The sequence below is a fragment of the Pollachius pollachius genome (genome assembly GCF_949987615.1).
Source record: "Pollachius pollachius genome assembly, chromosome: 8".
NCBI classification, from domain to species: domain Eukaryota; kingdom Metazoa; phylum Chordata; class Actinopteri; order Gadiformes; family Gadidae; genus Pollachius; species Pollachius pollachius.
Window position 1 is genome coordinate 11400886 of NC_136941.1, and position 18340 is coordinate 11419225.

The 18340-nt window shown below is 45.5% G+C and overlaps 1 protein-coding gene across 1 annotated transcript in view; it reads right to left on the bottom strand.

Annotated features, from left to right (window-relative positions):
- acap3a (ArfGAP with coiled-coil, ankyrin repeat and PH domains 3a) overlaps positions 1–18340 on the bottom strand; it is a 50148-nt gene that overhangs the window by 16417 nt on the left and 15391 nt on the right. The window contains exons 2-9 of the mRNA XM_079740919.1: positions 14627–14684; positions 11978–12097; positions 11221–11274; positions 5912–5970; positions 5476–5659; positions 4026–4070; positions 3696–3791; positions 3116–3190 (exon numbers count right to left, since the gene is read on the bottom strand). Coding sequence (XP_079597045.1) covers positions 3116–3190; positions 3696–3791; positions 4026–4070; positions 5476–5659; positions 5912–5970; positions 11221–11274; positions 11978–12097; positions 14627–14684 — 691 coding nt within the window. The remainder of the gene's footprint in view (positions 1–3115; positions 3191–3695; positions 3792–4025; positions 4071–5475; positions 5660–5911; positions 5971–11220; positions 11275–11977; positions 12098–14626; positions 14685–18340) is intronic.

An 18340-nucleotide genomic window follows, 5' to 3' on the forward strand; every position in this document is an offset into this window, starting at 1 on the left:
CGCCTTGGTGTGCTCTCTTGTTTTTTCAAAGCCTTGCAACACAATGATCATCTATTTTTCATTGAGCATCAGGACTTACGTTGTTACGTTCTTACATCGGTAAATAATTAAGCAAGCAGAGGCTTGAAGATATTTGGTGTAAATAAAGTCACATTATGATGCTGTGATGGAACAGCTGGCGGCACAGGCGCACACACGCACACACACACACACACACACACACACACACACACACACACACACACACACACACACACACACACACAGCGCCCTAATTCTCTGCCCACTTGGGAGTTTCACCACAGCCAACTAGTTAGCATGGCGGAACTAGTTGCCCATTGTGTGTAGATCCTCTGGTGTAAAAGGCCGTAGCCTGGTCACGGGAACGACCAGGTGCTGCCATTCCCCCTCTTAGCCTGTCTGCCAGGTCTCTGCGTACAGAGTACAGGAAACCTCCTGCTGGTCAATACATGTCCGGTTGCCCCAGGGCACCAGAACACTTACCAAAGCTTCACAGGCTTGGTGATTCAACTATGGCCAATGTTTAAAAAAGGTATTTTTAATTTTATATATTTTCTCCAGTTTATACTTGCCACTTTTTCATCATCAATGTAAGTCGCCTTGGAAAAAGGAAGAAAAACAGACCATTGGTCAGAGAGAGTAAAATGTTATTAAAGGACCTAGGATGATGAGGATACATTTAGCTAAGGACCAATGGTCACAGGTTTGCTCTCTCTACATTCTCAAGTCTCAGCTGATGAAGGCAGACTGGCAATTCAGAGAGATGTTGCACAGAGTTTTGCTGTTCGAGCATAAAAAATTAACAAAGTATACATAACACATTTCTGCACTCTTGAAACTCATGTTAAGTTTCAACCCTTGCCCTTGGCAAAATACTCTCCTGCACTGTCCCTGCATGTTACATTGTAGTCCCGTGGTTTAATGCCCTGCTGCCAAATGTACAGTCATAATTTAATTAAAACAGCCTTCAAACATGCGTTAAAACCACTCAAAGTCAATCAGTGTGAACGCGACAAAAGTTGCTCATGTAAAAAAAGAATCAGGCAAAGCAACTTTACAGTAGAGCCTCACTGCTACACTGCTTCTCCATTAAGTCTCCCCTTACAGATGAATGAGGCCTGTAAGGGCTTCTGGGAGGTGTGTTGCATGTTGTGCGTTGTGTATTAAACAATGACCAAAGAAAGACTACTACCATCATACCAGGCCAAGCTAACATTCCAGTACAAGACCTATTCTTTAAAATATATGCATAAAAACCAGAGATAATACAAAGTAGGCTATCACTGGACTGTCACATAATTAATAACCTAACATAGATAGGTACTAGTACCATGCAAATGTTTTGACATAAAAAATGTCAAAATGGATTAGCTGCTTGTTTTCCTGCACCAAACCAAAGAAACATACTCATATATTAAAGATATTCCAAAACTACAATGTGACGTCAAACTCAGAACTATGCAAGGGAACTGAGTTCACTGTGTTTACCTCAAAGTGAACAAAGAAGAAGAATATTTTAATGTGGGAAAAGTTAGCGGTTTTGAAATGTGTTGGATGCAGTATTTATCGCTCGCCTTGAAGGCCTGCAGAGTCTCAGCACAGCCAAACAAAACAGTGATGTTTTGTTAACCCTCCCCAAACACACACACACACACACACACACACACACACACACACACACACACACACACACACACACACACACACACACACACACCACAGATGTGTGGCGCTCGTTGAAAGGCAAACATCAAATTGTCTCCAAAAGAGATCAACCAAAAAGAAACTCACCTGCAGGAGTGTCTTGGAGGCACAACGCACCAGATCAAAGGAAGCACCAGGCAGGCAGACGAGGAGGGAGGAGAGGGGAGAGAGAATACTGCATGAGAAGAGGTCGCCTGAACCCTAACAGCAGACTGCTGCTGCAGAAGATAATATAGTAGATCTTAGATAGATCACATAGTTGATCACAGATAGAGCACAGATAGATACCAGGTAATAAACGACAGAAACCTTTAGGCTTGTGAAGCACCTCGTATTATCCTGCTCACTAGGCCTTCACTAATAAGGCTTTTATTAGCCTCCATTCACCGCCTTAATCTGGCCTCATCAACCTCTATTTTGAAATGCAGATAAGAAAACATAAAGAAATATATACATTTTAAATAAATTAAAATAATATAAGAACCGTACTATAAAGAACACAAGCATCAACAGTAGCTGATGTGCTTACAGTCTGTGTGGCTCAGGAAACCCTATGCTGACGGTGAGGAAAGATTAGAACGGTTCTTGGCTAATGCTGCCAAGAAGATAACTGATTTCCTCATCCAGACCACCACCACCTCCATCACCACCTCTAACTCCACCTCTAACTCCACCACCTCCACCACCACCTCCTCCACCCCCACCAGGGCCTGAAGGGAACCCAGCTGCCTGGCAACAGATGGTCACCCATCCTAGGATACAAAACCGCCATGTCTCTGGCCCACTGAAGCATGTTACACTCATATGACAAATATAACACTTCTAAAGGATCTCAATGATAACTTCTACCAGCCAGACGTATATAAATGTTCCATTATCACGTTGTATTGAACTACTAGTCAGTATCAGGTTACTAAAACCAGAAGGTAAATTACATTATAAATGTAGGTTTAAAATATGGTCAGTTATCTGTATTTTCAATGTGAACTGGTGGACGTTTGTTTATTTACTGCATGGTCAACAAGCATCCTGGGGGGCAGAAGTATAAGGGACATTAGAGAAAACAGAGCTCAGTCCATGTGCACCATCCGAACTTGCATATTAACAGCAAGCACGTTCTCGGATTAGTATTCCTTAAAACACTCAACACTAAATCCCAGCACTTCAGTTCATTGGTGTTCAACTCACCCCCGGCCGCACAAGCCCCTATCACCAGCATGCTTAATAGGGTTAGTGTTGGTTCATTTGAACTCTAATTGGCCTAATTAAATTAGGTAAATCCGGTTAGAACCTATTTCAACAAATGGAAGCAAAGATTTCTTCTGTTTTGCAAAACAAAACCGGAAATGAATGAATGATGGAACAAAAAAACATTATAGTTAGGACTCACTCGTTGCTGTATGGTCGCGTGTTTGTGTTCCATGTCTCTCTTCTCCATAGCTGAGTCGATGACCAGCTGATCCAGCTGGAAAACAGGCACAACACAGGGCACAATATTAGCCGCTACCGGGCCAATATCTAACAGATACATCCATCTACGGTCCACAGCTACACTCTGATCCTCGTGGTGAGCCAGCACAAAGTCTGGGGTATCTGGGTCTGGGAATGTGTCGGGGCAGAGGCCGTATTGACGGGTGTCTGATCGATCGCTGGTTAATGAGGCAATCGACTGGGTTCCGCTGCCAGTGTTCAGGAAACCAGGTCCACCGCACACAAACCCTCAATATAAAGCAACTAGTGTCTCAGCTGGTGTGTCTGAATAGATCTAGGTCGTGTTACACCCATGTTGTTTATGTGTCGAGAAAGGATTGCGTTTGGTGATGTGTGGGTGCATTCCAAATCAATAATAAATCAATCAGCTATTTGACTGTGATTATCATCATGGGGGAACCAATCATGAGCAGAATATAGTGTATCCGAGTAACAGGGCGCTGCCTTGAAAATAGGTAGCAAACTGATGGTGCGCTCACCTCAGCAGCCAGCTTCTTCATGTATGGATCGATGGCATCCAGGAGGTTGTAGCCCTGCTGGAACAGGGAGTACTGGGCGTGCATAAAGGACAGCATCTGGGGAAAATTCAGAAGGGGTTCACAATAAGGTGCTTACTGATCCAAGAGCAGCAGGTTGAGCTGATGTCTGTTTGTCGAGGAGCAAGGTCACTTTACAATCTGTCAATGCATCCAGCTAAACCCTTCCATTGGTAACATGGGTATGGGCCATGGTGAGTTATGTATTAGTCATGACAAATTACTACTTTTTATCATGTTCATTTTCATGTTAATCCATAAAATATTACTTACAGCATCTAGGATTTCAAATTTCTTCTTAGCCTTCAGGACATTGATCTACAGAGAAAGAAGATAGAAAGAGGTGTGTTCAAAGAGACGATCAAAACGTGAATGCTGTCTATCGGTAACTTTGCAGTGCCTGGGATACTAGCTTTGTTTCCTATTAAATAAAACTCCCTCTAGTGGACACTGTACATTTCAGCTGTGGTGCTGGTCATGTCTAACATGGAAAGAGAAAAAATAAATAACACAGCACAATATAATATCATGAATTATATATGGTCTATAATGGCCTTAAACAAAACCATAACTATATGAATTTGATCTGGCAACTGGTGTACAATTACATGGATATCTGTTATCTCTGGTATGTATTGCATCTGCTGATCAGTGACTTGGGGAACAGACACGCTCCCATTAGACCCACACCGTATTTAAATCAAAGCAATAAAAAACATTGGTGCATAGCATATCGCAACTAATGCAACACAATTATGATATTTTTCATTACGTTCAATAAGTCCCAGAGTACAGTATATATACATAGACACACATCCTACATCTCTCTAGTGCAGAGACCTTTCCCATTGCTGCATCGGGACACATTTCACAATGACGTGAAAGGGTGCATTGTCTGGGCGGCATGAGGGACGACTGCCAGCAGACACAATGAGGAATGTGGCGAGGGGAGGGAGGGGCGGGCAGGGGGGGGGTAACCTTCATAGTCATCGTGCTGAATCTGTCTCTTTGTACCCGGTAGGCATGCGCCGTGAGCTGAGCAAAGACAAGCCATGCAGCACGCAGATGGCCGCATGCATGGGCACGGAGAACCAGGCCAGGCGCGACGCCATGCAGTTGGGGTCGCCCCTCTCCCCCTGTGGGTGACAGGCTGACAGCGGTCGGCCGGTCCGACCAGTCTGACCAGATGTCTGCTGGGAAGCCGCATGTGTTTGTGTATGGTGCTTTAGCTGATCGGTTGGTACCCACTCTACGTGCCATATTCAGTATGATATTGTCGATAAGCAATTGAACCTTCAACATCAACGCATTTTCGTCAGCCACTTTGTCAGTGGGGTTAGGGTTTTACCTACTGTATATGTTACAGGTATTTTACATGATATTTTATATTTTAACTTTTTTTACAATCATTTGCTGCCCTGCATTTGTGTATATTTGTGTTTTATATCAACACATCTATGAAATGTTATCTTTCTTGACAGTCCTTTCCATCTTAAGCAGATCAATTATTGCGACAGAAACTACTTCCCTAAAGATGAATAAGACCTCAATCTCAATCTCATGCAGACTGACTTAAGGTGAACGCGTGATATTCATTTCATAGACATGAATGGGTAGCAGGTTGAGAAGAAGACGCGTCCTGCTCCTGCATGCTACGCCACAACGCGATGAAGACGCGTGGCGTGATGAAGACGTCGATGTGTGGCGCGTGCTCAATCCCCACCTGTAGGACGTAGTCCAGCGCCAGGTGTCTGAAGCACTTGCGGGTGATGCTGAGCGTGCTGGTTGCCTCCTCCACCTCGTGGGGCTTGTTGCGGGGGGCCTGGGCGTTCTTCACCTGGGCCAGCTCCAGGTCCTCGCGCACGCGGTCAAAGTGCTTCTTGGTCTCCTTGAACTTGCGCACGTCCCTGGCGACGAGAGACACAGCAGGTTGGAGGAAGTGAGCGGGTTTCTCATCAACTCCCTCAACTCTAACAAGAGTTATTTGATGTATTTTATTTGTATTATACAGTATTATCTCATCTTAAAACACGGACATGGCAGCTATCTGCATCAAGCTCTAGAATAAAGTATCTAATTTAAATCATAAAAGCAATTGATGTCAGTCATATTCTTAGATATAAATAATCCCATCTGAAGCACCGCACAACACAACTTACTCCTTCACAAAGTTGTGCAGCTGCTGCTTCACAGACCTCTGGGCTTGATCAAAGAGAATCTGGAATAGAATCAGAAGACTGTGAGACTGAGACCTCAGCAGACGATGACGTTTTTAGAGCACACATTGACCCCCAAAATAATGAATATGATACTGACTAACGACACTCTGATGTACAACCAGAGCATGTTTGTGGCTGTGTGTGTGTCTGCATGCTAATATTCATGTATGTGTGTGGTGCATGCATTTGTGTGCATGTGGAGGGTGTTTTAATGCGGGGTGAGTGATTTTAAAAAGGCGTGTCATCCTGTATCTAATATTCCTACATGGAAGGAATTATATCCTCCGAAATGAATGCACATTTGAAAATAAATACAGCCATCAGTCAGCAATGTGCATTTAAACCCCCTGTGGGAAAATCTAAATCAAGTCACGCCAACAGGGGGCGACCCGGCACAGTAGCTGTAGAAAGAGTGGGGGGAAATGGTGCAATTGTTGTTAAAGAATAAAGTAGCAAATATCACCCCGAATCAAATACACCCACGATAAGACAAATACACAGGCGTCCACTTCCCCATGTGGAGGCACTAAGTGATTGCTGCTGCCATGTTTCTGCTGCTGCTGCTTCTAAATAGGTCATTCAGGCACAAGGGGAGGGAGCCAGGGAGCGAGAGCTAGACACAGTAAGGATGGAGAAAGGAACAGCGAGATGGAGGGGGAGGTGTTCACTAGAAAAAGCTAAACAATGTGAGGACATTGCAGAGTCTGCATCTAGTGCAGAGTGTTAAGATATAAATATTTTAAAAACGAATAAACACCCAACGGACAAATTTTCGTGTCTTAAGAAACGGAATGAACACTGACTGCCTGTGTTGAGGTTTCAGTTCCTCGCTCCCTGGTTAAGCAACTGACAGTGTGTGTGTGTTGATAGACGGTTTTAAACGTGGTTTGGGCATCTTACGATAAAGATGTTTAATGAAGACGATAAGACGATAATTAATTCCCCCCAATCGTTTCATTTAAAGGTTAGTGTGACATATAGAGAGTGCTTAAGATATGAATGTGTTTGAATGACCTATCCATTATTTTGTCCTTTGAAACACTATATTATTTTATACCCTTTCATTAACACATTTCAATGGCTAACTCACTCCCCAATGCACCCTAAATCCTCTTTAAGAGGTGTGCCTGGCCAAATTAATTATATATTTAACTTAATTTCATTGCTCTATAAACTTCAGCAGATTCCAGGAAAGCAGAGAAAGAGAAAGGAGTAAAGCCACAGCAGAAGAAGTCACCCAGTCAACTGGACACTTCATTCTCCCTCTAATTAACACACAAAGACATTCCTTTACCACAGAGGTGTATCGCATCCAACCAGCCATAAATACTGCAGATAACAGAGCCAGGCCTTCTTTCTACCAATGCATTCTGCCAGAGAGTTTCTTTCAGACGATTCTGGGACTGTTTTTTCTTATTGAGCGGCGTGCACGCAGACACCCCCCCAACGCCTTCCGTCAGCCGTAAATCACCAGTGTGGAGGCGGAGGGGATACGAGCAGGTCTGGCAAAGCGTGTGTGTGTGTGTGCGTGTGTGTGTTTGTGGTCAGTTTGTTTGCCTTGATGCCCTTCAACGTGCTGCAATAAACAGCGAGGGAGGGCTGGTGCAACGTGCCGTGTGTCCGGGAGCACGATGACACACGCACGGTGGCCGAGAGCCCGGAGACCAGAGAGGGACTGCTGCTGCTGCTGCTGCAGCAGCATGGCGCTCACGGGGCTCAGGGGAGGAAGATAAGACCGGAACAATCTCTGGATGAGTCCGGAGTGGACAATTTTCTGCCGGCTTATTGGGTTTTGCGCTGGGAGCTCCGGTGTGGGATTTTTTGCTTTTGTGTCCAACAGCAGTCGTCCAATGAGAAGAAATAGTTCAATAAAAAGCCAAGTTAACTAGCATTCTTGAAACGTGCGTGCAGCGTGCACAGGTGTGGATGTGTTCGTGGGGCGTGCACGGCTGAGGCTGCAGCTAAAAGTGCTGAGAAGTTTCCTGGCCCCGGAGGACGGTGCAGCCTGCAGCGCTGCAGGGCTTTGTTGGGCAGCAGACTGTGGCTGTGTTAATTCGACCAAGATGCCACAGGTGCTGAGCAGAGTGTAAGGGACTGCAGACTGGCAATGAATTATCAAACAACATGTGTGTATAATGAGCCAAGATTATCAAGCCACTGAGTGTATGTTTTGTGTTGGCACGAAAGGCTTTATTTTATTTTACTGAATTCTCCTTTTATGTAGTGCAGCCGGATAAGTCGCTAGGATACGTTGCCACATCTGGAAGATCAATCAACGTGTGATCAATCCAGAACATGCCTTCCATACAAGTTCTGAACACCTACCAAGAACAGTCGAACATTAAAGACGCAAAGGCATTGTAAAGCGAGCCACATGTAGGCTACACTTGACAGACGAGCGCCACCCGATATCACATCTTAGGAATGGGGGAGCGGCCACACGATCACAATGGGCTGCTGTATTTAATGGATCCCGTGAACCTTGTGAAAGTCCCTACTGCTTCCGCTGGCATGTTGGGACACGGTAAAGAGCCACACTGCACTAACGACAGATCCGGCAGCTCTGATGTTCATTCAGCTGGAAGCCATCAATGTTGAGCTTCAGAAAGGGCTTGATGCTCTCAGTGCTAAAAAAAGAGAAAGCTTCTGGTACGGATGAGATCAGAGAATGATCAAATGCCTTTATATATTGCGAATGTCACATTGGGACTCGCCGTGACCCGATGTGTCTTCCCATGGGACCATGTGAAGGCCAATGTTGTCTGCTGCTACAGGAGTACACTCCTCTGTTTTGTAGGGTTCCTCTCCAGGAGGCTCATTAAAAGTGCATGGTGCTGCTTGAGAAACAGGCAACCGAGATCAAGCTAGTTATTTTGGCGTCATGGCCTTACACTCATGCCTAATGGATGTTAAGAGAGTTAAGAAGAGGTCAATAATTGATTAAGCGTTCATTCACGCTTGAATTGCGTACGGAATGTTGGCTCAACTCTGTCTATGTTTACGTGTCTTTCTAATCTGAAAGGGGAAAAATAAATGATGTTGTGAAATCCTCGGGATTGAAAATTACACCCAGTCTCTGTGCCAAAGTAACAGGAGCTGCGCTTGGCCTGTGCTTTGACATTCGTGCAAACAGAGCTGTTTTTTTTCTGTTGCGTGGTATTGGACAGCCAATTGTGTGGCAATGGGGAAAACCAAGCTATCAGGAAATGGGGGTAAGAGCGCAGGGCCAGAAGCACACCTATCCTGAACTGGTGTGCTCGTTCAACGCAAGCACGTGGCCCCGTGTCAGAGCCAACACGTGCTACAGGATGTTCTTGCTCTTGAATAATGCCGAGCGTGGTGAGGACACTTGGATCTGACCATCACAAGGGTTGTTAGCTGGCACACAGAGAATTCCCATGATGCCCGGCGGACTCCTATAGCACTCCGGCGTGCCCACTGTGTAGGGCCGGCCCAGTGGCAGCTGCCTTGCTTACACATGGCCACACAGCTGGACATCCATCACAAGCTCCAGGTCCTAGCATTGTCATATCTTATTTAGAGCCAGCACCGCAAGAGCAGCGTGCCTACAGTGGGAAGGATCCATACATTCTAGCTCATTTTCTAAACTTTCTTTGTTAGTTCAAAATATCGAACAAAACTGAACACAAGATAGAAATGACACAACGTGTTAGAGCCTGGCTCCTGGCTCCAATCAAATCCTTTACGGCAATAGATAAAAAGGCTATCCTCGCTGTTCGCCCCAGAGGAGGTCAAATCGTTGCTACTATCATTACTATGTTTTGGTTTTAATCTCAGTTGTTTCTCTCATGTCACTTTAATAGTTAGACTCCGTCGCAAGTGGCCCAAATGCACATTACATGACGGCAGGGACCGAAAGTCTCAGAGTCTCTCTTTTCCCTCCCCCTCTCTCTCTCTCTTTTCTCTCTCTCACACAGCCAATAGTACGAATGTCCGTCCAGACCCGTCCATCTAATGGAGCTCTGGTGGGAAGGAGGAGCGGAGCGGCAGAGCAGGCTGGGCTCGGTGGGTCTAGACCAGCTGGTCCAGCACCCAAATCCTCTCTAGCACGGGTCCGTCTCAGAGACGGCTACATAGAAGACAACCGAGGAGACAGAGATTCAGAGCCCAAGGCGGACAGATGGACAGGGCAGACAGACTGGCCTGGCACTTGTTTATAGATCAACCCAAAAAGGTTCAAAGTAGCCATGACAGACGGCCGCAACCCAGAAGGGAGTCATAGTCGCTGTACTAAGCAGAAAAACACAGATCCCTTCATGTGGTGGAACATGATTATATTAGGATTATGATTCATATTTATTGGGATTACGTCTGCGATTTTTAGCCAACAGACTCGACTCAATGGAGCTATTTCAGGCTCGCTCAACCAACGCATGTCAAAGAGTCTAGTCTGTATGATGGATGTTAAAGACAGACACCATGTCCAATATTTATATTTAGCCTTATTAATACATTAGGGCATTCTGTTTCACTTCTCCCCACTCTCTCACTCTCTGCCTGTCTGTCTTTCGGTCTGTGTAGCCCGAGGGTATACAGTTCCTTTCATTTTATGGGTGTTGGCATTTAGATCCATTCAGGTCATCACACACAAACATACTACCCCCCCTCCACAGACACAGTCACGAACAACCCCAGGGCATGCTGTACACATATGGGGACGCTCCTGCTCTGCACATGGGGTGTGAAAGCACTCTGGTGCTCTGCGTGACATGGGAGGGTCATGCAAGGTTATAACTGGGGTCCTCAGTGGGAGACTGGGTGCAGGGCAGTATAATGCACACACAGGTCATCCTGCCTAGTTTTCAGTGTGTTCTTCTGAGCCTGGTTTAGTTGTGCTGTGATGTATTGACCAAAATTCATAAGTGGGTTTTCGGGATCCACTTGTCGCCGTCATTCATCATTGTGTCCGATTATCATCAGTACACGAGACACGTGACATGTAAACAAAGCAAGGCTTATATTGCTAGTTTTCAGCTGCCACACAGGAAGCATGGCGACAGCCTAGGACATGCACAACAGCCCGTGATGAAATAAATAGACGTGGAACAGTGTTCATATCACCCAGGGTGATGCTACACACCCACAGTTCATCCTCCACACCAGCGTCACACATGAGCACTAACACGGGGGTGAGGATGGGGTCTGAATCACTGGCGCTCTGGTCCACTGAGACGGGACTCTCTATGGGGGAACATATGGTGACAGTGTGTGGGAACACACAGACTTACCATGTGGTAGTTGACAATTTCTTGGAGGCTCTCCCCGCACTTTTCCAGGCACTCCTTCAATGAAAATAACACAACACAAAAGGCTTCAGCGTATTGTATCAAAGGGCTCCCTAATGAGATCATAGCTAGTTACAGACTGTAAAGTTGAAACAGAGTTGAATCTGCAATTATAATATGGAGCTCTAGCGATACTGTATACATTTAAATAAACATATATGGAAAATAGTTTTACCGAAAGACACTTCATTGCACACACATACGCGCGCAAGCACGCCACAAACATTCTAAAATCAAATCTTGAGGGGGAGACTGGAATTAGGAGTATTATTGCAGATCAGACCGCGTTTTTACAATGGAAAGACAAATAGAAACGCCACTTTAACAAGAAAGTCAGAACTAGGCATGAAGCTGCAGCCAAGAAGCCTTTTAATAGCACTTGTAACGGTATGCTCAATGGCAGCGGCATTGCGTCTGCTTCTGCTGGACAGCTCAGAGACTCTGGAGCCTGTGACTGAAGCAACCCTCTAAAAAGTGGGTTTTTGGGCGTCATCAGATCACTGCTGGTTAGTCCTTTTATAACCCCACCACCAACCTCCACACACACACTCTCCCGAAAACGCAAACACAGGTAACATATATATCATGGACAATTCTGCTGGTGTAGAAATCCTGAGATCAAATCACAAAGTTTAGAAGAGAAAAGCCATGACGCCACACGGGAGGTATGACATCATGTGTCTGCGGAGGACCCCCCTACCGAGATCATCTCGTCCTTCTTGCACTGCTGGGACAGGTCGCGGATCCCGTTGACAAAGAGCTTGTTGGCGTTGACGTAGGCCTTGCCCGCCTCTATCATCCCGCTGCATAGCTTCACCAGCTGGGAAGGACGAGACGGAAGACAGGTGTCATTAGGGTGTGATCATCTATGCATAGCTACAATACCATTGTGGTCACCTTGACAACGCTGTCCTAACAACAGATACAGCAGAACAGGGTGGGGGAGGGGATGGGGTGGAAATAGGTCGGTGGAGAAACAGAGTGAGACTTTTTGGAAACTTTATCGGTGGGATCTTCTTCATGTGACTGATCTTGAGCTGTTTGGGCCGCAGTGTCTCGTTTTGGCATTACACACATCAGCCGCAGCCCACAAGAGTTGTACTTCCAGAGTAGAAAAAAAACATTTCAAACATTTCCCCACATTGAGGCTCAACACATGGATAAAGAAAACACTGTGGGTCGGAGCAGTTGCATGTTGTCTAACTAAAGCTGCGATTAGCACTTTCCGATCGTGCCGTTTTGATATGCAGTGGCTGGGGTTCATTATCCGATCTGGCCAGTCATTTATCACTCGACACACAAGCTAACGCTACAGATGCTTACGCTACACATGCTAACGCTACACATGCTACATGGTAGCCTCCAGTGGTAAATCCAAACCAGAGGCTAGGGATTTGCTGTGGTCGTCTGTTGTGACAGAGTCGGTCATGTCTGAGATGGGTTTGGTCTCATACATCTATCGTATCGTATTAGTCTTCTCTTTGTTGCTGTGTGTGTCACTAAACATATACAAATATTCGCTGTCTAGATAAAATCTGCCGGATAGTTTCTACACGGTCATTTACTATTCAAAATGAAATGTAAGCTCTTGTTTTTTTAATGAAGTTTATTTTTTTGTCATTTTATCTGCCATAAAGCCATTTTCAGGATTGTTTTGCCTGTGTTTGTAGCTGCTGGGGCTGAGAGCAAAGAAATAATGTGCGCATGCACATTTACAGAAGTATGCATTACCAATCCCATTTAATGGATTTCAAACCAGCGTTAATTCCATTAAGGAATATGATTTAAGACGTTAACTCAAACTTTACTAAACTAACCACATCTATAAACCGTCATATTGCACTACATTCCAGGCTTACAGTTACTTCAACTTGAGTGTCCCAAAACGACAGTGAAAAAATATTGAGTACATATGTTAGACGATAAATAATACTATTGAAGTATTTCATCCCAGCCTGTGCAGGGAGCACGACATAGGATTAGATCACTCTCTCTCTTTCCCCAGCAGGAGCCCTTGAGTAGCAGTGAATGAGCTTTTATTCCCACCTGTTGTTTCTTACAGTAAAAAAGGCAGGAATAAAAGAGCAGATCAGAGTTTGACAGTTGGAGTCACGCTACTTTACTGCCCATCTGTGTCTCCAACAGTAGGACACTGTGCTCGACTGACTGTTGAGCCAGGATTAACAGAGGGAAAGAGTTGACAGGGCTTTTTTGTAACTACTTAGCCCACAGCTTAGCTAATAGCATATTCTGAGCATCAACTTTAAACCGACCATTGTGAAACTAATGTAAAATGTTGGAATTTATTATGTTGCGCCTACAAACAAATGAACAGCCAACTAAATATACATTATATACTGTCTGATTAACATGGCTGTTTAACATGTTATTTTTAGACCGGGACGCAGTGGTCCCGCATCAAATCATTGGAGGGAAGATACAAACGCATCGTTGACTTAATAAGTTCCAAATGTCCTCCCGCTAATATAATCCAATTTACAAACCCTGAAATTGGATTAGTGTCCCTACTGCAGAGCACAAACAGCCTCTAAACAACATCCACCACTACGGATGTTGTGCAAAGACCATGATGTACTTCTTCTTCCATCGGACTGTGTGACCGTGTCCCATAAATGGACCCTACGTGCGACCGGTCAGAGCGAGCTGAGTAGAGAAGTACAGCGGTGATGGAGCTGAAGGACCGATCCCGGCTTTCATGGACACACATAACCCAAGGTCAGAGACCAGATGGAACTTGTGACATGATTAATACAGGAAACGCATCTGGCTGCCTGCTGAGGCAGAAACAGGATGGAATAGAAGACATCCTCGCACAGTTAATTTTCACCGTGTCACTGATTCCCATCTTACCGTTGCAGCACATTGTGGCAAGGTATAACACAATGTCCAGCTCCTCTTTAGGGAGGCCAGCCGAGAGCATAGAATGGCAATGCATTTGAACAGCTATGCTAGGGCTCCTCGTGGATGACTTGTGATGTGACTCAATGCAAATTTTGAGTCTATTTGAAGTAGTCCTGGATCAATGGGCAAATTCTGGCAATTCATTTTTATTCTAAATTATTCTAAACTGAATCTCCCTGAACAAAGTGTAAATCGAAAAGCCATATAAGTGTATCTATTTGAGTACAATGTATAGCTACAGCATGGATTTGGTAGCCATGCGGTGTCAGTACAAGTCTAATTTCCTCCCACCCTGGTCTTGTGATTGAGAATTGTGACAACTACAGGTTGATAATGTTATTCATGTGGATGGAAAAACAGGGACTTGGTGATCGGACCATATTGGAAAACTAAATGTTATGGACACATATTTAGTGAAATCCCTTACCTTATCAAGTTTAGCTTCGATCTCAACAACCTCAGACTCCACCTCATCGATATTTGCCCTGTGAAACAAAACATAACGACAACCATTATTAGGAGTACCAGCAAAATAAACACAATCAATCCAAACTCAATCCCGAATGGCACAGTTTATCAATGATCCCGTCGTGAAATTATTGGTTCCCTACTGGGACCCCTCAAAAGCAGGCTCTGGTTCCCACATCTTCAGAAACCCTGATGACAGTTCAATACATTATAAAAGGACATTTTGAGATAGAGGAACCTCAGACCCTTGACAAGTTGTCGTGGCAGCCACAGCGGGCCAGGATCCGGCTGTGCTGCTCAGCAAGCGTTTAAGCGGGCCAAGACGCCATCCCAGAAGCCCTTTCAGCTCAGTCGAAACCCAGTGACAGATGAGCTCTTCCTGTCATGAGGGGGTTGGTGTGCACAGCTGGCTCCCTCAGCCCACCACAAGCACCACCTCCACAACCAGCACCACTAATACAAACACTTGCACCAATACCACCGACACCACACCCAAAAGCATGTGGAGCCTGCATTGCAAGTGATTTACGTGCAGGAGGGAGACCACTAGACTGATGTCTCCCAGTCAAGAAAACAGTTCAACAACACTTAAACAGCAGCTGCAGCTGTAGGGCGGGCTCCACCGCTGCTGGGGTTGGTGTCAGAGGGAGTGGGAGGATTATGTATGGCTCTGTAGCCAGTGGAACCGGTCTCTCACCCTCCGTCACCCCGTTACTGAGCGGTGATGTACCGTGTATCCATGTTGGCCTTGTTCCTACGTTCACTACCCGCTGCACTGTGGATCTGTCTGGATTAATTTAAGAGTTGTTCTGTGGATAATTCTAGCACTTCACTGTATGAGGAATTGTTTTTTAAGACAATAACCATAGCGGGCTGTTTTTTTTCCTCATTGATTAATCAATGGATTCTTTTTTCGATGAAACAATGAATCATTTAGTCATGTAAGAAAGTGTCAGTAACGGCAGTCGCAAGAAGCCAAAAATAATGTCCTAAATTTGTTAGTGACAATGAAATGTGTGGAAATCTAGACCCAAATTGAATTCAGTCAGAACTTAATATTAGGAACTGTATAAGCCAGCTGGAATGGAAAGTATACGCTTAGAGAAGGAAACCTTTACACATAAGACAAAGTAAGAAGTAATTTTTTCGTATACTTCTATCTCCACAGTTCCTTATGCATTCAGACCATACATTGTGTTGATTTGTCCAGTTACCTACCTGATTTACACCGCATGTAATAGCAGTAATAGTATCTAAGCAACAGCACAGTGTTATAGGCTTCAGCAGAGCTTTATAAATATATCTCCCTCTCATTCTCTCTCTGCCTCCAACTCCCTCTGTCTCACTGTGTAACTCTCTCTCTGGTGCTCCCACGTTTGGACATGTTTATCATGAGGTAGAGTGGGACATGGAGTGCATGATTTTGAATATCGGTGGCATATCAGCAATGATAGAGATCTCTCTCTCTCTCTATGTCTCTCTCTCTCTCTCTCTCTCTCTCTCTCTCTCTCTCTCAGAATTAGCTGCTTGGCTGGGCAGAAGCATACCCAGGGGTAGGAGGATGGCACGTGCCTGTTTTCTCTCTACCCCCACAGCCCCAATGTTTTTACTGTGTGCGTGTGCGTGTGCGCGCGTGCGTGCGTGCGTGCGTCTGTGTATGTATGTCTGTGTATGTGTGTGTGTGTGTGTGTGTGCGTGTATGTCTATGTATAGTGTGGGTGTGTGTGGAAGAGAGGAAGTGTCCATCTAAGCCGACTGAAAGCATACATAATTGAAATAATCAATACCATCTCACTCCTCAATGAGACTGTTATTGTAACCCCGACTGGGCCCAGACCTCGTGCAGCCCGCCACACCCAGGGATAATCCTGCAGCACGCCGACGCATAATATTTTCATTGCTGATGTCATTTCTGAGGCAGCCCTTTTAATATGTGATAACATTAGGGGCTTAATGGGGTCCTGCTTTTTTAGGGCGGTGGAAAGGCAGATTCTTCTCTCCTATGAGGCAATAGGAGGCCCTTCTCCTAGCTGATGAAATCAGCTAGGAGAAGGGGGGGGGGGGGGGGGGGGGGGGCGTAGGTTCAGGCCGTAGGTTAAACGTGTGCTTCTCTCCCAACTACCAAGTCCAACTCCATACATGAAGATAAGTTATGGAGGAAAACACCATCTAGCAGTTTACCTCCCAGATGTGTATGGTGGGCATGGATGCTGGCTTGGAGGACAGCTGCTCCCGTTGGGCCCCGGGCCCTAACCCCCCTCACTGCCCCTCTCACTCCACATGCCTCCCTTAATGGATGCACAAAGCGCCCCGGGTACGTAGCCATGGCAACCATCCCCAAAGTGGGCCGCATAGATCCTCGGTGCGGTTGAAAACTTAGCCCTTGCCCGCCTTACCCGTTGAAGAGGCTAGCTGGAGGAGGTTATGACTCATGGTGGTGGTGTGGTGGTGATGGCCAGAAGGGTTCATCAAAAGCTTTTTATAGATCTTGCCTAGTAGAAAACGTATTGATTCACCGGTACCGAAATACATTCTGAGTGGTGTTTGAAATGCATGTCGTTACTTAGCCCTGCATATACTGAAAAAACAACACAGCAAGGAAATCCATTCTTTGAATTGATCATCACGATCAAAGTCAACTACATTTGCCAAGTAGATTAGCATATAAAATGAATTTGGACTGCAATAGTGGAACTGTTTACACGACACGGACCGCTGAAGTAGAGAAAGAGAATAAAGGCAATAATAAACAGTGAGATTGTGCTGAGCTGGCTGGACGCTGGCTGTTCCTGGCCTGCTGGCGTGCTGACTGAGCTTTCAAAGTGGAAGGAATGGAGTTTTTTTTACAAGGCCAACATCCCTAGGAGCAATGCAGAACATCTCTGTTTCTCCTTATTTTAGAGACACTTTACATTCTTTACCAGAATCACATTTCTTGTTTGAATGTAGACTTGAGAGACTTCAACAAAGCAATTTGCCTCCATGGAAAGAGTAGATTGGCCGAAAAGCTTTTACTACTTAAATTGAGTTCTGAGTGGTCTAAAAAGGAGGAGGATTTAGGATTTCCTTCATAGCCTATATAGCAGTAACTGTCACTAGGTTTGACCATCCCCATCTTGAGGCTGGTACACTACATTGTAAGCCTGCCTAAACACCATCGCCTCTCTCTGGACTGGATGGCTTCATAGGACAAAGCAGTGTAGAAGCCGTGCCAGATGGTGTTCAATAGTCCTACCCAGACTGTTGACTCCTCAACAGTCAGCCATGGCTTCAAAACCCCAGAACTGCAGGGCTTACCAACTGAACCTCCTCGGCAGGGGGAAAACCCACGGAGACGCAGCCGTCAGTGAGCAATAGGGTGGTAGCGGTGCTCTCGTGCCAGTGTACAAACAAGGGCAGCTGTACAACAGCCTGGATGCTATCTTCAAGTGATCATTGCAATCCCACTGCCTTCCAGATTACCAAGATGTAGTTCTCTCCCTCTAAACAGAGAACGGGGCGTCAAGGGGGGAACTGAAAGGGAGGTGCAGACAAGGAAGCCAAGATTGGTCCAAGGACCTCTTTGTAACAGCCCTCCTTCGTGTCTGGAGAGGGGACAGTGTTTGTCTGAATATTGATTGTTTTTGTGCCCCAGTTGACGCCGGATTGTGAGGCTGAATGGGGGAGGGATGGC